The 22,167-nt window shown below is 39.2% G+C and overlaps 1 protein-coding gene across 2 annotated transcripts in view; it reads left to right on the top strand.

Moving 5' to 3' along the window:
- The window catches only part of syt7b (synaptotagmin VIIb), a 155,167-nt gene extending 133,424 nt beyond the window's left edge, over window positions 1-21,743 (top strand). For both annotated transcript variants that reach the window (XM_054770129.1, XM_054770130.1), the window contains 6 exons: window positions 6,057-6,192; window positions 16,325-16,592; window positions 16,676-16,845; window positions 17,076-17,190; window positions 18,279-18,478; window positions 20,683-21,743. In XM_054770129.1, coding sequence (XP_054626104.1) covers window positions 6,057-6,192; window positions 16,325-16,592; window positions 16,676-16,845; window positions 17,076-17,190; window positions 18,279-18,478; window positions 20,683-20,787 — 994 coding nt within the window. In that variant the 3' untranslated portion in view covers window positions 20,788-21,743. The remainder of the gene's footprint in view (window positions 1-6,056; window positions 6,193-16,324; window positions 16,593-16,675; window positions 16,846-17,075; window positions 17,191-18,278; window positions 18,479-20,682) is intronic.
- The last annotated feature ends 424 nt before the right edge of the window (window positions 21,744-22,167 follow it).

Consider the following 22,167-nt stretch of genomic DNA (forward strand, 5'->3'; position numbering starts at 1 on the left):
CAAGCGTATCGCAAGCCAACTCATCACCAGGTGATCAAATGACAGCTCAGCCCCTCTCTTCACCGAAGTGTCCAAGACATGCAGTCGCAGGTCTGCTGATACCAGTGCAAAGTCGACCATAAACCTGCCGCCTGAGATGTCCTCGTACCAGGTGCAGTCACCGACATTCTGATGCTCAAGAATGCCGGTTGTTTTAGACAAGCTGTAGAACTCCAATAACATAACCGCTCACATTGAGATCAGGGTCAGCTCGGACCTCAAAATCAGACATGGGCATTGAAGTCTTCCAGTAAGGACTCGGAGAAGGCCGGGTATTCGGAACTGCTATTTGGCGCATAGGCACAAATCACAGTCCAAGCCCGTTCCCTGGCCCGAAAGTGCAGGGAAATCTCCCTCTCGTTCATCAGGGCAGACCCCTGATATGTTGGCGCCGAGCCTGGGGGCTTGATGCCTTTTCCCAGCAACAACTCCAGCGCAGAATAAACTCAAATCGCTCTCAAGGAGTTTGGTTCCTCAACCAAAACTATGGGTTGAGATGAGTCAGACTGTATTAGTTGGAACTGCTCTCCCTCACCCACAAGCTCACGAAGTTTAGGTCACCCTAGGTCACCCTAACCCCTGCCCTTGACTACCACCCAAACCACATTGCACCGGCTGGACCCTTAGGATGTTTGTCCCTGCAGATGGTGGGTCCAGAGGCGTTAAGACCCGACCAAAGAGAAGATCGAGTTGAGTGGTTTGGGGAATTGATTTTCCTTTTTCATCGTTTGTCTGCTTACAGTGGCTCAGGAGGTAGAGCAAGTCGTACAGAATCCGGAAAGTTGGCGGTTTGATCCTCGTTCCCTCCACCTAGTCACTCTCGTTGTGTCCCTGGGCAAGACACTTCACCAACTTTGCCTCCAATGCTGCCCACACTGGTGTATGAATGAATGAATGAATGTTCGGTGGTGGTCGGAGAGCCCGTAGGCGGGATTTGGCAGCCACAGTTCCGTCAGGCTACCCCAGGGCAGCTGTGTGTACAGATGTAGATTACCACCATCAGTGTTTGACTGAGGAGTGAATGGATAATGGTTCACTTCATTGTGAAACGCTTTGGGTGCCTTGAAAAGCCCAATGAAATTGAATCCGTTATTATTATTATTACTATTATTATTATTAAAGGCAGAATTGTTTTATACATCTTATTGGATTTTACAAATACATGTGTGCCCATATTTCCTTGAAAATTAACCACTCAAAACATTTATCAGTGACCCTGTACGTGCAAAACAATGAGTGAACACGCATACCAAAGGGCTGGAGGCAGTCAGCGGACCAGTGTGTCAGCCAGCTGGTACCTTTTGTGTATTTGACAAGTGTCTCAAACAGACGACATTGCATTTTGAATTCACTCTGTGCTGCATTTTAGCTGCTCTGACCTGCGGATCACAATGAAGAAATGCAGCGTGACAAATCAATTGTTTCTGCTCTACACTGGGTCAGCATCGTCTCTTCTGTGTTTCTCTGATTCGCTTGCACTCTCTTTTACTTGTCTCCTTGCGGTACGACCTCCGTCCATCTCGCAAACCTTCCCCGGCTTCCTCCTATTTGTCTTACCTAATGTAACATGGCAATTTGCTTCCTTTTTTTTCACTTGAGAACACGGAAATGTTCATCTAAACTACATCTGGAACGGTTTGTTTCCTTAGGCCTTCAAGCGGACTCTTTTACCCGTGAATTTTTCTCTCTGTTAATACCTGATGCTTGTCGGGGTGCCAGTGTGTATGTGTTGGCTGTAATTCAAGCAACTCAACTGCAGTTTAGTCATTATTAAGCCTGGCATTTTCCAGTTTTATTTTTGCCAACAGATCTGTTTTTAGCACCATCCCCCTGCTCAGTCATCTGTCTTTTACTGTAACAAATGTTAATTCATTCATTGTCTATTCAGCTTGTAGCTTGTCCCCACTACGGTCGTGGGGGTATGCTGGAGTCCATCCCAGCTGACTTTGAGTGAGAGGTGAGCGGCGGTGTGCACACATATAGACAAACAACCATCTTACATTCATACCTATAGACAACTAGGAGTCTCCAGTTAGCCTAACATGCATGTTTTCAGAATGTGGGAGTACCCGGAGAAAATGGGGAGACCATGCAAACTCCACACAGAGACGCCCAAATGGAGATACGAACCCAGATCTTCCACATCTCCTGTCATGTGGCCAGCATGCTAACCACTAAGCCACCGTGCGCCCTGTCAAATTTGTGTATCAAAACAAAGTCACATACTGTGGTTCCCAAAACACTTGAGCCGCGTAGCAAGAGCTGTGGAAGAGCTCACCAGTGCACTCACTCTGACCAGAGGTTGTCGGGAAGTGCACACTCGCCCTACTTTCCTTTAGGAGAGCAGGCTTAGGATGCCAAAGTCATCTATTGTTCAGCTTAGGAAAAAACTTCCATAGATTTCTACTGTTGATGCAGCATTTGGGTTGAATACTGGATTCATCACATTAAAATATAACACAAATACAAATTAGGACAAAATGCACATGACAGCTGGTGAATGTGTCTTTATGTGCTCATACATTTTTTTAAACCTCCACTCATGTGGATGGGCATTTTTTTTTACATCGGAGTTTGGGAAACTGGGGCATTTCTTTGTGTCTGTTCATTCCTGCTTAAAATTTCTACTTTGGCCTGCCTTTTTAAGGTGTTATTGTGTACAGACAGGGCGTAGTAGTTCAAGTGTACAGTTCAATTATTTGAACCTTTGATCTGAATCTGGCACCCTTATTAGGAATGGTTGTGAATTTCGTGCTATATACAATATTGTTTCCACTCTAATAGTGTTAAAAAACATATTTAGAAAGTCAAACAGGTTTTCTATGCTCTATGAAAATATTTGTTTTTTAAATATTGAATCCTATATCACGGAAATCCATTTAACGTGGTCAGGTCTGGAACCCATCAGGTCTGGAACCCATTAGGCGAGAAAGACTGCAGATAGTATTTTCAATTTTCTATCCATACAGAAGAGGCATACTTTAAATGTATCAAAATTCTAAGGCGTCTGAGTACATTTCCGGTATCATTTGAGTATCCCACTGCCGGGCCAAGTGTCCTGGTTTTTGCTACTCAAGACATGGTCACCCTCGTACGGCGATTCTCAACTGGCACCATTTTCAGTGGGTCGCGGTCTATGGCTGGGCAAAAGGAAAAAAAAGAAATTTTTAAATGTCCAGAAATGACCTGATCTTCATGTGTGGTGCGTGCCACGTTTATGGGTGATTTAACTTAACGTGCAGTTCGTCCTACACACAGCTGCAGATATTTGCTGGAAAAGAAAGCGCCGTAAAGAGAGGACAGAGGCTCACCGCTGCAGCTCACGTTGTGTTGCTAACAGTCCCTTTAAATATAAGATATTGGAGAAGTTTGAGTTGAAAAAATACCGGTTTGGGTCGCCGATTGTCGTTCAGCGGTGATGGTGGGTCCCGCAGCAAAACCAGCTGAGATCCACTGGCCTAGCATCGTAATAACAGCATCCGAAGACTGCAAATTGTTGATCGCTTCTCTGAGACCGCTTTTGTGTCTGTTTTAATTTGCAATTGTGAAAAATACTGACCTTTTTTACCTGTTCTTTTGAAGCACAAATAGGCATAGAAATGTAATTGTGAGCCGGTGCCATACAGCAACTTAAAATTCCGCAACTTACTGCTGATCTTAGCTAAGAGAATGTCAGACAAGTGTCTTTAGTGCATGTTCTGGCCCTGTGGCTCTCTGTCTGTCATGTCGTGGTCCAGGTCCTGTTGTCCCTCTCACTCTCCCTCACGGGCATGAACACCCACGTCTTGAAATGGTGCGACGGTGTTACAGCATCTGTCTCTACAAATACATCAGTCAGCTTGGCAAACTCTGTGGCTGCCACCTTTAAGAGTTTAGTTGGAGTTTGCAACTTGTATGTGCAAGTAAACCAGTAAATATATGTTTTTTTGTACAGTGGAGCCTTTAAGGTCTAAACCAGGGGTCCTCAGTTACATTTGTCCAAGGGCAGACACTGTGAGAGCCAGTATCGTAAATAAAAAATAATATATTTCACCGTATGGTACCATTCACCCCTTCTCTGTGAGACTGAATAGTTTCATTATTTTGCTGATATTTGTTGGGCCAAATGAAAGGCTCGGGCGAGCCTGATGTGGTTCGTGAGCCACCTATTGAGGATCCCCGGTCTAAACTTTCTGTTTCAGGACAGTGATCAACATTTACTTCAGTTTTTTTGCCCATAAGAAACAATTAAAAGAAAAATCTGTTCCCAGGTTGAAGTAAGGACTTGATAAAACCTCATGTACCTGTACAGGCAACCTACCTGTCATACAAGTCAAGGAAGAAGAGTCGACCTGTTAGTAAAATGTACAAACGCTTAAACCAGGGGGGTCCAAAGTGTGGCCTGGGAGCCATTCGCGGCCGGCGGCTGTTTTTATATTGGTCCGCGACATATTCGAAAATAATAATCAATCAAAAGACATACTAAATAATGTAATGGAACGAGAATATTGTACAAGAATAATGTCAACATATTACGAGAAAATAGTTGTAATTTAACGAGAAAAGTCGTCATTTTTAGAAGAATAACGTCGTAATATTATAGGGGAAAATAACATCATTTTAGTGGCATAACGTTGAAATACTGTATGAATGAAAAAGGACGTTATTAGTTTTGAAGTCGTAATAAATAAAAACAAAACATTGACTAAAGTTGTCATTTTTCGAAAATTAGAGTGTGGAAAAAGTTATAATATTACGAAAATAAAGTCAAAATATTATTGGAATTGTAATATTATGAGGAAAAATAGCGTTGTTTTATTCAAATAAAGTTTAAATATTAGAGAAAAAATACGTTATTTTTTTAAACGTTGTAATATCAAGAAAAACAAACACAACAACAAATAAAGTTGTAACAGTTCGAAAATTAGGTTGCGTAATGCAGAAAAAGTTATAGTGTCATGAAAGTAAAGTCAAAATATGACGGGAATAAAGTCATAATTATGAGAATAAAATTTACAAACACAAAGGCGAACGAGTTGGAGAAAAAAAGTCTTATTCTAACAAGAAAAAAAAAGTTTAATTTTACCAGAATATGAAGAAAAATAATATACTTTTAGTAACACAAAATTTAAATTTTAAAGAAAAATAATTATTTTTTTAAAGCCGGAATATTATAAGAAACAGACAAAACCAAATAAAGTTGGCAAAAATTTGGTTGGGGAAAACGTTATAATATGGGAATCAATTCATAATATTACAAAACGAAAATTTATGAAGTTAATTTCAGAAGAAAGTTGAAATGTTTGAAAAAATGTCTAAAAAGAAAGAAGTTGAATGTGTTGCTTTACTAAATATGAAAGTGGCAAACTGACATCCTTTCATTTTTCACTATGTGGCGCTCGCTGGGAAAGGTTGGACACCCCTGACGAAGGAGTTGCATTGCATGTGCATCATGCACCTCGTTTTACACCTTTATGTCACTCAAGTGTAAAAACAGGTTGCTTACTTCTTTGATTGCGTGTCGGCTTCCTCCACCTCACTTCCGGTTTATACTCTTCCTCTTTTTGGAATAAGTGCTGCAGAGAATGCCAAAGGAACACGGAGGTAATCCTGAAATGAGGTATGGCGAGGTCTGAGGCCCGATATACCGTCTTGACCTCTCGTCTTGAGAGGTGTATTTTTTTTTCCCCTAAAATATGGTTGAATTCTGAAATCATCATCATCTCATGACTCGTAATCATCGTGTTTGTGGCAGCATTGTTCAATTACACTCCAAACCCCCAAGCTCACGTCCAAAAGAACAGGTTCTGCTCTGCTGCAGCCACCCTATTATTGTCATCTGTTCTCAAAACCTTTTATATACTGTCGTTCCTCTGCAAGAGAATTGGCAAGCGATGTGCACGTTGAATTATTGAAATGATTGGAGTTATGAAAAACAGCAGGGGGTGTCCAAGGACGCGGTTCTTGTTTTTGTTGTTCCATGAATGTTGCATGTTAAGTGCGTGGGCCATGTGTGTTTTTATATCTGCCGCATCCAGGACCCCGGGTAACAAAGCAGGCAGCAGTCCCAGAGGTCACACCCCAGATGAGAGCGGACGCCGCCAGGGGACGGGCCACGACGCCAACTCATCCGCCCCCGACTTGGCCAACTCGGTCACCAGTGAAATGCTGATGGTGAGGCGCCGTAACCCTTCACTGACACACTGCGAAGTGATTTGAGCTCTGTCTTATTTCTGAAGTCATCCACCATGGCGGCTGTCGGCGAAGCCTTCTCAAATCAAAGTGAATGAGATGGCTGTTATACGATTACAGGGCACTTCCAGATCATCTCCTCTAATCCAATATCAACGTGACATGCAAGCCTCGAGACGAGAAGTTGGAAGGAGAGGCTGGATGAGAATATCGCAGCAGGGGTCGTTCAAAATACAGCGGAACCTCTGCCCCGGTTAACGTAAAAAATTTACGCCATGGTTTTCCCTCCGTTTGCGTGCATTTGCCGGCGATCGTACAGTAGTTTGTTATGAATACACAGCGTGAGTCCAACCGTGTTGTTTTTTAATCACAACATGTCCTTCCTCGTTAGCATCCTATGAGCTAGCTTACAAAATGACCAGAAGTTACACTACATCACTCGTCGATGGTGTCAACTCTCAAAAATGTTAACACAAAACAGGTTTTTATAGTTTGACGTGCATAAAACAATTTTAAATGATGCATGAAAGGGATGAATGAACATTAAAAGTTACTTTTACCTTCACTGAAGACGTGACTGTTCCCAAAGACACGGATGTGGCAGCGAGATCAACCACCACCACCTTCCTGTTCACTGTTGTTGTCTTCCTGTTTTTTGTCTTCAATGAGTGTAAAATTAACCTTAAAGGAAAAATGTGCTTTTGGGGGAATTTTCCCTATGATCCTCAATCCTTGGGACATGAACACACGGCTTTCTCTTGTCTGTGTGTTCTAAATATATAAAAACAGATCAAATGAGGCAGCTAAGGTGTCCGCCTATAAAGTCTTCTGAAAAAACCTCCAACAAGCGCCAACACATAATGTGATCTGCATATAAACCAAGCTACAATGACATTATTATTATTATAGTTAACATCGTTACACCCAAGAACTACATTACTGGGGTAGTGACACCTCGCCACACCACACCAGCTAGCGACTAGCCGGCTAGCGACTAGCTTCATAATGCCTCAAGCCACTACCGAAAGGTAACGCTACATATCGAAGCTGACGCTCCAAAAAGTTAACGCTCGGTATAGTGTTCCTTTCTACAGTATGTTGCTATGTGGAATCAGTGCGCCCGGGAAGGAAGTTCCGCTAGTGCTTAAAAATGACCAAAATAGAGCAAAATACTGCAAGTATTACATGTTATCAGGAATGTGCCTGTTACTGCAGCATGGATATAAAATCATAAAACCACGCTGGGGGTGTTTGGTGTTCATATCGCGGGTTTTCTAGGCGGAATAAAAATTCCAAAAAGAGTGCAGTTTTTCTTGAAGGAAAAGTGCACTTTTTGGGAATTTTGTCCATCATCCACAATCTTTATGTGAGATATGAACGCACATCTTTCTCTTTTCTGTGCGTTCTAAAGATATAAAAACAGCTAATTAATGCACATAATGGGACACACCTATTCCGCCTGCAAATCATGCTATTAAAACACCTCCAGCAATGTTTTATTGTTTTATAGTCATAATATTTACAGTATTTTGGTCATTTTAAGCGTTAACGGAACTTCCTTCCAGGGCACATTGATATTGGCTAGCCAGCAAGTACTGTAGCTAGCCGGTGTGGTGTGGCGAGGTGTCACTACGCCAGTAATGTAGTTCTTGGGCGTAACAATGTTAATAATAATAATAATAATAATAATGTCCCTGTAGCTTGGTTTACATGCAGGTCACATCATGTAAATGTAGCGTTGTTGGCGCTTTTTTCAGAAAGCTCTATTGGTGCATCCCTTTTACGTGCATTCTTAGCTGCCTCTTTATCTTTAGAACGCACAGAAAAGAGAAAGACGTGTGTTCAGGTTTCACATAAAGATTGTGGATGTTGGGCAAAATTTCCAAAAAAGTGCAGTTTTCCTTTAAACACTACTTTTCATTCAAAATAAATCAACACTTAAGTTAGTGTCCAACCGTGTTGCAGGATATGCATTTAAAAAACAAAAAAGCACTCGCTGCAAGTCCCCATCCACTGTCCTCCAAGCTCACCTGAGATACTTGGGCTCAAAGCACAGGATGGCCATTTTTAGCAAAGGGTACATGCGCATGAATGACAATGATAATAAAGAGGATCATCATTAAGCAGCACCGCTGTGGATTCTTCAGACACACCATGGAGCCCCACGTAATTACACACTGCAAGCCCACCGCTGCCGTAGCCCCATAGCACCACACTGCGTGTTCTTTTGCAACCAATTACTGAAGTGGGCTGAATATGTCCCCTCATCTCAGTGTCTGGCTTGAGGCAGCAAAGCCGTAACTGCCTGTTGTGCTCCACACGTGGCTCATTTGTCTTTGAGTGACGGCACGTTTGCAAGGATCAACACTGGGAGATTTATTTCTCATCCTTGTCAATGACTATTATTTGCAATGCTTACCATACAATTTCATGTCCTTACCAGAGACACAATGAGAATGGACCTGTTATTGTGTCATGTGATGTGTAACGATAACAGTCAGGACTAGGGATGCTCTGATCAGGGTCTCATGCTGCCAATTCCAATGCAAATCATCTATACCGATCACATATATCATATATATTTATGATTATTATGAGTGCTACTGGCCGAGGACGCTGTATGGGAGGGAGACAGTAAGGACAATTCCTAAAAAAAAAAAAAAGAAGAAGAAGGAAAAAAAAGGCTAATTATTTAAAAAAAAATAAATAAAAAGGAGGGCAGGCTATTGGCTACATCAGGGGTGTCCAAGCTTTTTCCAACGAGGGCCACATGTGAAAAAAGAAAGCATGCAACTTTGATATTTTGTAATTAGATATGCTAAGAAGTTCTATTTCAAGATAAATCTGCATCTCAGGTTTGTCATACGGGTGAAAAAGCCCATTTTTAGTATCAACTTCACTCTTCGGTCTTTTCTTCATATTTTTGCATTTTGCTTTTTTTTTTTATTTCCCAAATATTGCAACTTTCTTCTAAAATAATCTTTGAATATGTTATTTTTTGTAACATTAGGACTTTATTTCCATAATATTTTTATTTTATTCTTATAATGTTCTAACTTTTCACCAACCTAACTTTGTTTTGTTTTGTTTGTTTCTCATAATATTACAACTTTAAAAAAGAAATAACCATTTTTTCTGTAATATTTAAATTCTAAAATGACATTTTTTTTCTCATAATATGAGTTTCTTCCCATAAAATTGTGGCTTTTTTTCTGGTGAGAATACAACTTTTTTCTTTTAATATTTTGACTTTATTCTTCTAAAATTACAGGTCTTTTTTCCATTTCTGCTTTTTTTTTTATTTTGCAACTCATTCATAGTTCTTCTTGTAAATTTTCTTCACGTAATATTTACACTTAATCTTCGTAACATTGTATATTTTTCCACAACCTAATGTTTCCAAAAATGTAAACTGTATGTGTCATTTAGTTTGTTTCTCATAATATTATGACTTTAAAAAAAAATTTTAAATATTATTTTTTTTATTTTTTTGTCTTTAATGTTTCAACTTTATGCTGCTAAAATGACAATTTTTTTCCCATAATATTATGTTGTTATTGTAATATTAGGGCTTTTTTCTCTTTCGATTGCAAATTTGTTGTCTTAACATGTTGACTTTATTCTTGTAAAATTTCTGCAGATATTTCCAGTTTTGCTATTTTTTTACATGATACTTTTAGAACTTGGCTGATCTCAGTTTTGTGATATACTGTAGGTGCTAAAGCCTAGAATTACTATCAACTTTGCCATTTTCTCTTTTTTTCCCCCATTTTTTCTGTTTTTTTCTTGCTAGTTTGTTCTAGCATTTTTTTCCTCATAATTTTGACTTTATTTCCATAACATTTTAACTTTATTCCTGTAGGATTATGTCTTTTTCTTCAACCTAAATTTTTTAAAATGACAACTTTATTTGTTGTCTTGTTTGTTTCTACTGCTTTATTATGGCTTTAAAAATTAATGTCTGTTTTCTTTAATATTTCAACTCTATGCTACTAAAATTTGGTTATTTTTCTCATAATATTACGTTATTCTTGTAAAAATACAACTTTTTCTCGTTAGATAACTTTTTTCTCGTAATATTTTGACTTTATTCTTTCAAACTTACCACTGATTTTTCCATTTTTTTATGTATTTTTAGAATGTGCCACAGACCGATTGAAAAAACATCAGCGGGCTGTACTTTGGACACCCCTGCTATAAACCTTGTAATCCTACGTACGCCCCATGTTCCCAGCATCCCTTCTTAGCTCAGGTGATGACACGTGAGACAGTTTGGGGGTTTTTTCATCAAAGTTCAACATGTGCCGTGTTAATGTCCAAGTACAAACTGTAGTGGTTCAACACTTCATCAAACTTACTGAAGATTTGTCAGCTCAAAAGCATTAGACTTGATATAAATGTGATATTAACTCATTCAATCCCAGCCATTTTTCAAAAGACAACCCCTTCAGTAGCGGCCATTTTAGACAATTTTACTGATCTTTCAAGGCACATAAAATGATTGTGCTCTACGGCTCTATAAACAGGGAACCTACCAAAAGAAAGGTAAGGCTCCCGTCTTTCATCAGGAAAAAAAGTTTGTTTCTACCTTTTTCTGTTCTTTAATAATTGACAGTAGAACATAGGTAAGTTTCAGGAAAATATCAGTTCCTGACTAAAAAAAAAAAAGGAGAAAAACAGCTTTTTGTATATAATTTTTTTTTCTTTTGTGACAGCTGAAACATAAACACAAAAATTTACATCAAAATAAGAATTATTTTTACAACTATAACACCATGAACTATTTACAATTTCCACATTTGGAACTGAACTGTGGGTGTGCATGTGTGTGTACATGAATGCGCGTGTGCATGCGCATGCATTAAACTTCCCCTACAATGCGGAACCTTCTGCACGCTACACTCCTCCACGCTCTCCCACTTCCTCCTTCCTTTCAAGTGATTTTTCCCTTCACGTGGTCCCTGCCGAGCTCTTATCAAATGCACTTCTGCCACCATGTGGTCGTTTTTATGGCTTAAAATTGCTCTGAAGTGAAATGCGTTAGTGGAGAGTTGCATCATCACCTCTTTTTGGTTCTTGCGCAAAAAGAATATAAAAGACTTGTAAATACGTTGTTGGGATCGGGCGTTCAGGTTTATAAAAACGTACAAACTACGTCTTTGGTTTTGAATGAAGTTAATGAATCTGCACATGACGCATCATGGGAAGTGTAGTTGTGTTAGCCATAAATGATTGTTTAAGCCGCAGGGTTCAAAGCCTGTGAAAAAAGTAGGGCCTTATAGTCCGGAATTGACGGCATTTGTATTTATTTATGAATATTTTTATGGTTGTGGTCCCGAAAATAATCCTTTTCACTTTTACATTTTGGCCATAGTTGTAGGGTTTTCTTTTCATAAAAATGATAATCTTGGTTGGATTTCAGGAAGAATAATCCTCAATAGCAGCATGAGAAGGGAATAGGGCACAGCCAATGCAGAAATCTGCGTGTGCGTGTGTGTGTGCGTGCGTGCGTGTGTGTGTGTACGCGTGTGTACTGGCGGAGTTATTTTTGGGTGTAGGAGTGAATAATGGAAAGTGATCACATTCAGCAAAGGAGAATAAGGTCAAGCAGTGATGGCTGGAATGTGTGTGGAAAGTATGGAATTGGATATTAAATATTTGGGACTGGCACTTTGAGTGATGCCCCCCCCAGCTCTTCTCCCAACAGACTGCGCATTTTAACTGGATTTCTCTGCCTCCTCCAGGCTGCACCTCCATCAGTCAGAGGGTCAGTGTACCAGCAGATAATCGGCCTGTCATTGCAACACAGTCATGCACACTTGCCCTTCGGCGCCGTGGACACTGGCCATGTGACAAAACATTACGCCAGTTTTGCGTTTACGATCAATACGGACATTTTCAGGAGACTTGATTACTATCACGTCACATTACCGTCACCCGTCACCTTGAATCTGACTTACAACACAGCATCAGTAACGGGACGAGTGGTTAGCATGTCGGCTCTCGCGGTCACGACGTTGAGGGTTCCGATTTGAATTGTTTGGGCATCTCTGCATGCATGTTACGTTGATTGGAGATATGTGCCCTGTGATTGGCTGACAGCCAGTCCAAGGTGTGCCCCACCTGTCGCCCACAGTCAGCCTGGGATAGGCTGGGATAGGCTCCAGCCAGCTCAGTTTTAATGAGCAAGGTCCTCAACCACCGAGAAATCAATTTGTAAATAACGACATCATCAATTTTCTATGCCGCTTATCCTCATAAAGGTCGCGGGGTGTGCTGGATCCTATCCCAGCTGACTTCAGGCGAAAGGCGGGGTACATCCTGGACTGGTCGCCAGTCAATCGCAGGGCACATATAGACAAACAACCATTCCCACTCACATTCATACCTATGGACAATTTAGAGTCGCCAATTAACCGGATTACCCGGAGAAAACCCACGCATGCACTAGGAGAACACGCACAGCTCCACACAGACAGGTCCAAGCGATGATTACGACCCAGGTCTTCCCGATCTCATGACTGTGTGGCCAACATGCTAACCACTCAGCCACCGTGTGGCATAACTACATCCAATTTTAAGTAAATGGATTTCAATTTTCAAATTATTTGCCATTATTTTAGTTGAAAAATAATATACAGTTAGAAATCCCACAGTTATTGTATGTTTTATGTTTGTTGCGAGCGGCGAGCCCTCCCATTTTCTTTGACGGTCCTTGAACGCACCATTTAACTGCTGCACAGATAGACTACTATACTGTATTTAACCCTCTTTTTTCTCACCTAATATTTGGTCCCAAATGCTGATACTATGTGGGGATGCATAAAGGTAAGATTTGACGACGTTACCGAGTGCCAGTGTAACTATTTGTCCGGTCCACAACCTCAATTTCATGCTAGCACACGCTAGCCTGTTATGACAGACATCAAACAGCGATGTTGTAATCTTCTGTCCGAAAAACAAGCTCCAGGCTCGTACTGGTGGATGGTGTGTCTGTAGTCATTTTGTGCTTTTAATTTGATGTTCCTGGCTTAGTTTTACACAATACATCATAAATAAATAGCATTTGATTGCTATAATGTACAACGCCCCCACCCCCACCCTCATCGCCCCAGGTCCACTGGAGGTTTGTGGCAAAGCGAGCCGGTCAGTGGGTCCGAAAAGGTTGGGGACCACTGCTAATGAGGACTAGCCGTGTAGGATATGGTTATACTGATGTTATGGTATGAAGCAGGGGTTTTCAAGGTCTAACATACGGGCCCCCCCTCCAAGATGTTCCGATATTTTCCCCAAATTTAGGGGGGGGTCAGTTTGGCCCTATCCACATGCTACAGTCCAGCTGTGACCCTCTGAGTTATCGACCGGTCTTTGTCACCATCTGGTGGGTTTCATGTGTAACAGCAGTTTCTTGTGGTGTTTTTCTGTCATTCTGCTCACAGCAAGCTTTCCATAGCAAGCTTCCCTGAAGTGCCCCCCCCCCCCCCCCCCCCCCCCACACACACACACACACACACACTGACAACCCACTAGTGTAAAATCGTTCTTATTCCACATTTTCTATACCGCTTGTCCTCGTTTGGGTGGCAGGCGACCTGGAGCCTATCCCTGCTGACTTCTGGCGAGAGGCGGGGCACACATGAGTTGCCAGTCAGTCATAGGACATAAATAGTCACATGGGCGGAGCGTTTCATTTTTCTGCCTGTCACTATACGTCGCTGCACTCGAAAAATACAGTGGAACCTCGTTTTGTGTCATTTATTGGCTAAAAAAGGTCAGACGAAACCCAAAACGCACGAAAACCGAGGCAATTTTTTTTTCATGTAGATTAAATTCATCCGTTCCAGACGCCCCAAAATATGAACAAAAAAATGCATTTTATTGAACATAATTATAATTTTACATTCAGAAAAGAATGCAAAATAATTATAAATGACGAAAGGATAGAAGTTATCGTTGATGCGCGCTTCCCGTACAAGAATTCAACAGTGTTTCTCAACTTCTTTGTCAAATTGTTGGCACTCGCAACTTTCTTTGGCCCCATGGCGCCTTATTTACCAGTCGCACTCAGTAAAAAAAAAAAAAATGCACAGCCAGTGAGTCAAAATCACAATCAATTTTGCGGAATGATACTGAAAACAGTAGAGAGAAAACAGTCGCCCCTCGCCACTTTGCAGTCCAAATTTGGTGGCTTCACTCCACTCAAATATGTTAAATAATAAATCATGCTGTGTCGTGGTTGAATATGACCTATTAGGTGAAAAATATGCATATTGAAGAAAATTGTACTTTTTCTTTGCCATACATTAAGCATTTTCAAGCATAAAAATGACTAAATGAACTAAAATACAAATGTGAACTAAAATACAAATGAAGGCATTCAGAAGACGCATTCAAAGACTCTATGAATGATATGTGGTATTGTACACTGGTCACTAGGTGTCAGTAATGTTACTGACACACATACAAGGCTTGACGGCCACGACAACAGGCTTTTATTGCAGGCTTGAATGATCTCACAACAGGCGCGGTAATTCCTAATAAAAATCCTTAGCTACTTTTGCTTTCTTTCAGGTTCACTGGGGAACACATTTATAATAACACACACAGCACGAGTCTTATTTATGTCTTAAACGGCTTAGTTGCTCTTATTTTGTCTGCTACAGGGGTGTCCAAAGGTTGGTCCAGTGAGGGCCACATAGTGAAAAATGAAAAAATGCAAAACTTTGCCACTTTGATGTTTTGTAAAGCAACACATGTAGATGTGCTAAGAAGTTATACATATTTCAGGAAAAAAAATGCATCTCAGCTTTGTCATCTCGGTGAAAAAGCCTATTATGACTATCAACTTTGCTCTTTTTTTCTATTTTTGCCAGTTTTTTTTCTCCAAATATTTCAACTTTCTTCTTAAATAATCTTTGTACATTTTCTTCTCGTAATAGTATGACTTTATTCCCATATTTTTTTTACTTTATTGCTATCAAACTATCTAACTTTTTTCCCAACCTAATTTCCCAAAAATTATAACTTTATTTTGTTTTGTTTGTTTCTCATAATATTCCAACTTGAAAAAATAAACACATTATTTTTTTTAATTTTTCAACTCAATGCCAGTCAAATGAAATATTTCCTCATATTACGAGTTTATTCTTGTAAAATTGTGACTTTTTCGCTTAATATTTTGATTTTATTCTCATAAAATCACAACTGTTTTTGTGTTTTTTTAATATATATATATATATATTTTAATTTTCCAACAATTTTAACTTTCATGTTGTGAATTTTCGTCTCGTAATAATGACTTTCTTCACATAATATTTTGACTTTATTCTTGTAAGCTTATAACTTTTTCTGCAACCTAATTTTCTAAATATGACAACCTTATTTGTTGTTTTGTTTCTCATAAGACTGTAAAACAATAACATCTTTTTTTCCTTAATATTTCAACTTTATGCGACTAAAATTATTTTATTTTGTCTTGTAATATTTTTACTTTATTCTTGTAAAATTACCCCAGATTTTTTCATTTTTGCTGTTTTTTGTTGTTGTTTAATAATATTTTTACAATGTGCTGTGAAAAACAGCCACGGGCTGCACTTTGGACACCCCTGGTCTACTGTATTGGGTAATAGGAGTGTAAAGGTGACTATGGGGGTGTTAGCTCATGTCTAGAGGGCTCTAATAATGTTTAAAAACCATATTTAGAAGGTTGTAAACATGTTTTCTCTGCTTTAACTAGGAAAATATTCCATTTATAAATAAGGAATCCTACTTTGCAGAAATTCACTTATCACGGTCAGTTCTGGAACCAATTGACTGCCATAAAGAGGAGATTACTTTAGTTTAACTGCAATATTGTACGAAAACTGGGGTATAATTTTCAATGAAATCAAATCAAACGCAAACTGGCACTCAGGGAAACTGAGGTTTGAGTTTAGTAGAATTTTTTTTTTTTTGCTGAGCCCATGGGCCCCAAATCTGGGCCCCAAATCCCTGGCAGAACCACCAGACCCCCCATTTTTTCTAGATCACTCGTGATCCTGAGCAGGATGAGCAGGATGAGCAATAGAAAGTGAAGTTCCAAGACCAGAATAAAAACAGGCTTGGTCTCTCCCAGTTGTCTCCAGGCTCGGAAGAGGAGGAACACGAGGGTCCAGTGTGTGAGAAGTTGGGTCGCATCCAGTTCAGCGTGGGCTACAGCTTCCAGGACTCCACCCTCACGGTCAAAATTCTCAAGGGCCAGGATTTGCCCGCTAAAGACTTTTCCGGCACATCTGATCCCTTTGTCAAACTCTACCTGCTGCCAGACAAGAAGCACAAACTGGAGACCAAAGTGAAGAGGAAGAATCTGAACCCGCACTGGAATGAGACCTTTCTGTTTGAAGGTTGGACAAACAAAAACCTTGAAAACACATCACTCGTTTGCCTCATCTTTTTGATGCATCTGTGTATTTATTTGGCATTCCAGGGTTCCCCTTTGAGAAGGTGGTCCAGAGAACTCTATACCTGCAGGTTCTCGATTATGACCGCTTCAGCAGGAACGACCCCATCGGAGAGGTGTCCATCCCCCTCAACAAACTGGATCTGGCCAACATGCAGACTTTCTGGAAGGAGCTGAAGCCATGCAGCGATGGCAGCGTGAGTAAAGGGAAGGAAAGAGGTGGCAGAAGGGATGGAGTGGGAGGAGGGGACAAAATGTACCGTAATGGGTGATGTCATTGCTGGCTGCTCTCCTGTGGGAGATGTGGAAGAGAGAATAGAAGGGAATACTGAGCGTTGACAGGTTGGTGGATTGAACACAGAACAGCGAGGAAGATGATTATAAAATAAAAAACAAGTGACGAGTGTGTTGTGTGTGATTTCTCCAGGGGAGCCGAGGGGATCTGTTGGTGTCTCTGTGCTACAATCCCACCGCCAACACCATCACTGTGAGCATCGTCAAAGCCCGCAACCTTAAAGCCATGGACATCGGAGGCACTTCCGGTACACATGCTCCTTAAATTGCTGCCCTTGCACGTCATCGCTATATGTGCGCCTCACATACACAGGAAAATGTACCCAAATGGTGGCTTTTTGTGTTTGTTTGCGTTGTCTTTTCTGAATGGGTCAAAAGGACCCAACAACAACAACTAAGCAAGGATTTCTCATCCAGTTTCTTACCTCTAGGGTGCCTTGTTAGGCTTGCTTGTCCAGAAAAGATTGGTTTCAATGTTGTTGTTTTTTTGTTTTCTGTTGGAAATAATGATTAAAAAATAGCCTCAGAGCTTTTTTTTTTTAAATACAGCATATATTTTTTTCTATATTGTTTTATTATAATTAATATATTTTTTGCTTACATATATTTATAGTTTTATACTAAATAATAATAATATACAATAAATATAGAAATAAACAAATATAAGTAATATATTTAATTATATTTATATACTTTTTAGTAATTTTAACAATACAACAATAAATATAATTAATAAAAATAAAAAAAAATGTAAATATATGTTTATATGTACAATTTATATTGGAATTTATATTTTTATAATAAAAATAATATACAATAAATATAGAAATATACAAATAAATATAATGTAATGTTTTTATTTGTTATTATAAAATGTACGTTTATATTATAAAAAGAATATACAATAAATATGGACATATATTAATAAATATAAATAATGCAATATATTTAATAATATTAAACATTTTTATAATAAAAACATTTACAATAAATATAGTAAACATAAAGGAACATAATATACACAATAAATTATAAGCAGTCCATAATAAAAAATATATATACGTTTAGTATATATAATACAAATATATTATTAATAATAATAATATATAGTAAATATATATATATATAGTGATAAATATAAATAAATACATTTTTACATTTTGGGAGTATTTTGTTTGTATATACTGTATGATCCTGACAAAGTCAAAAAGGCTTTTCAGCGCTACGTTTATGCATTTAAAGCCCTAAAAACATGTCAAGCCTACCACAGGAGGAAGGTTCATTTAATGTATACAGCATAGTATATTAGATTAACATGATATATTCCTCTCCCCAGACCCCTACGTGAAAGTGTGGTTGATGCACAAGGACAAGCGTGTGGAGAAGAAGAAGACGGTGGTAATGAAGCGTTGTCTAAACCCTGTTTTCAATGAGTCCTTTCCCTTCGACGTGCCTGCCCACGTGCTGAGGGAGACCACCATAATTATCACTGTCATGGACAAGGACAGGCTCAGTCGCAATGATGTCATTGGAAAGGTATCTCCTTCCCTCTTATTTGCTCCTTCCTGTGTGTATTTTTGACTCTGTGACAGGCCAGCGTCCCTTCTCAGTCCAGCTGGTCTCTACTGGCCCCTGCTGGTTCACACCGTGCAGCCTCTCAGCTGATGCGGGACATTCAGCTGTTGATTCTGACCTTGAGCGTGTTTCCGCTTCCCCCTTTTAAACACACTGTATATGTCAACTGATGCATAAAAAACATTTCTGGAACGCTGAGACCAATAACATGAACATTAAATCAAATCTATTCACCAACTGTAGATCGAACCAGCAACCATCAGGTCGGGAGTCGACCGCTCTTCCACCTGAACCGTCCCACCACTTTTTCTACGTACACCAAAGGCCTCGCTCTCTCCCTCTCTATGACGATGCTGATTAGACAGCATGTGTGCCTCAGGCTGGCCACAATAAAAGGCCACTGCAGTTCAGTGCTCACTAACACAGATTTAGTGAACAATATTTGAGAGAAAGAGGACTTTTGTGTACAGAGAAAAGGTTTGACATCTTCAGCTCGTGGCAGTTGGAAGCAAAAACAAAATAGTGGAGTGTATATTTTTGTTGAGTGTATATTCGTTGGTTATACGGTCGCCCCTCGCCCTCACACTGGCATTTTTTTCAAAAATGATTTCATAATTGTGGTTGACTGTGGCCTATTATTAGACCAAAAATATGCATATTTAAGGAAATTGTACTTATTCTTGGCCTAAATTAAGAATTTTCAAGCACAGAAATTGCTAAATGAACTAAAATACAAGTACCGTTTTAGGCATGACGACGTTGACCAACTGTAGTCTACGCTAGCCACTACGTGTCGCAAGTAACACGCAAACGCCAGACTTGATCGTTGGAACAGCAGGCTTTTATTGCAGGGGTGAATTATCTCACAACAGGCACAATCATAACATAATTATCATCATCATCATCATCATCATCATAATAACAGCAGCTAAAACCCAACTCTGAATCCGCAACGTCTGGACGACATTTATTGAAACACACACAAGCACAAGTCTTATTTGCGTCTTATATGCCTTATTTTCTACTATATTGGGTAATAGGAGTGTAAAGGTGATTATAGGGGTCTTATTTCATGTCTAGAGGGCTCTAATAATGTTTAAAAAGCATATTTAGAAGGTCGTAAACAGGTTTACTGTCTTATGACTTATTTTCTCTTATTATGTCTACTACTTTGAGTAATAGGAGTGTAAAGGTGATTATAGGGGCTTATTTCATGTCTAGAGGGCTCTAATAATGTTCAAAAAGCATATTTAGAAGGTCATAAACAGGTTTACTATTTTATATGACTTATTTTCCATTATGTCTACTATATTGGGTAATAGGAGTGTAAAGGTGGCTATAGGGGTGTTATTTCATGTCTAGAGGGCTCTAAAAGCATATTTAGACGGTCATAAACAGGTTTACTGTCTTATATTACTTATTTTCTCTTATGTCTACTATTTTGGGTAATGGGAGTGTAAATGTGACTATTGGGGTGTTATTTCATGTCTAGAGGGCTCTAATAATGTTTAAAAAGCATATTTAGAAGGTCATAAACAGGTTTACTATTTTACATGACTTATTTTATCTTATTATATGTACTATTTTGGGTAATGGGAGTGTAAATGTGACTATAGGGGTGTCATTTCATGTGTAGAGAGCTCTAATAATGTTAAAGTGTATTTAGAAAGGTATACACATGTTTACTGTCTTATATGACTTATTTTCTCTTATTATATCTACTATATTGGGTAACAGGAGCGTAAAGCTGACTATAGGGGTGTTATTTCATGTCTAGAGGGCTCTAATAATGTTTAAAAATTGTATTTAAAAGGTGGTAAACAGGTTTTTTTATGCTCCGACTATGAAAATATTTGATTTACAAATAAGGAATCCTACTTCACGCAAATTCATTTATCACGGTCGGGTCTGGAACCAGTTAAGCCTGATTGCCGAGGGATTACTGTTCTAGATATCACAATTTACCACAACTTCACATGGAAGCAAACATGAATTGGCAAATACCTAAAAGCACAAGTTCTACTCCTGCAGTGTGACATTCAAATATTTCCCTGAAGTAATATACAAAAATCATCATAGCGGGGTTTTGCCAGGCTGTTCCACAAGAAGCTATTGCTCTCCTAGCGACAGAGTACATGAGTTAACGTTGTCTTTTCCCCTCACAGATTTATCTCTCCTGGAAGAGTGGCCCCGCGGAGGTAAAACACTGGAAGGACATGATGGGTCGCCCTCGCACTGCCGTGGCCCAGTGGCACGCACTCAAGGCCTGAGGGAGCGACCCACACTCCCCCCCCCCTGGGCTGCAGACAGTGTGCGTCACCTCTTTGTTCTCAGGCCTCTTTTACTCCTTAAATATCAGCCCTTGTCAAGTTGTGATATCTGCTTGACCTCCCTCTCGTTCCTGTGACCTTTACGTGCGTTTGATGTCCACTCTCTTCCTCCTCGTTATGGAAGCTCGTTTCCGCCACTGAAAGGAAAGAAAAATCCCAATGCTAAGTCATAATTATGAGATAAAAAGTCAAAATGATGAGATAAAAAGTCATTATTATGAGATATTCAAAATGATAAGATAAAAAGTAAAAATTCCTAAATAAAACTTTATAATTATGAGGTAAAAAGTCCATATTATGAGATAAAACGTCGAAATGATGAGATAAAAAGTCATAATTATGAGATTGAGTCATAATTATGACATAAAAAGTCGAAATTACCAAATAATTGAGATAAAAAGTCGACATTATGAGATAAAACATCATAAATATCAGATAAAAAGTTGACATTATAAGATAAAGTAAATTATTCGCTAAAAAGTTGAATTTATGACATAAAAAGTTGTGCATGTGCAACCTTCTTCACTGGAGCCTTCCGTCACGTGGCACTCGACCCATGCACAGTTTGTATTTCATAATTTAGACTTTTTATCTCATAATTTTGATTTTATTTAGATTTTTTATCTGATAGGATTTTTTTCTTTCATAATTTTCAGTTTTTAGCTCGTAATTTCGACTTTTTAATCTCTTAATTATGACTTTTCATCACATAATTGTGAATTTCTATTTCATAATTTTGATTTAGCACATAATTTCAATAAATTCACATAATTGTTTTACTTTATCTCATAATTTCAACTTTTTATCTCGTAATTATGACTTTTTATCTCAGAGTTTTGACTTTTCATCTCATAAAGGCCCTGTCACACCTTGACGATTTAGCCAGCTTACGCCAACGTATGAAAAAATTGGCCAATACGCTGGCGTACGTCCAATAAGTTATGGGTAAGTTTTGTATAAGTTAAGAGCACACTGAAGCACGCCGGCATACGTCATAGTACGTCCAAGTCGTCCAAAAATTTTGTGCATGCACAAAACATTTCGACGTATGTCAACGTATGATTAATACGTCCCGCATCCGCGGGCAATAAGTTATGCGATTGTTGACGCCCGTTCACACACGTTATTTGTAAGTTACGTACAAGTCAAAATACGTCAACATACCTTGAGACAGAACTGTCTTCTTGGCGAGTGAAGATGGAGAGGAGGAGAGGCTGTCGTTTTTGTATTTGCAGGTAAGTTTGCAGCTTGACCAGTAGAGGGCACTGTGACACTGGAAATGGAACCAACTTTTGATTTTTTTTATCAACTTTATTAATG

Source organism: Dunckerocampus dactyliophorus, chromosome 3 (assembly GCF_027744805.1).
Source record: "Dunckerocampus dactyliophorus isolate RoL2022-P2 chromosome 3, RoL_Ddac_1.1, whole genome shotgun sequence".
NCBI lineage: Eukaryota > Metazoa > Chordata > Actinopteri > Syngnathiformes > Syngnathidae > Dunckerocampus > Dunckerocampus dactyliophorus.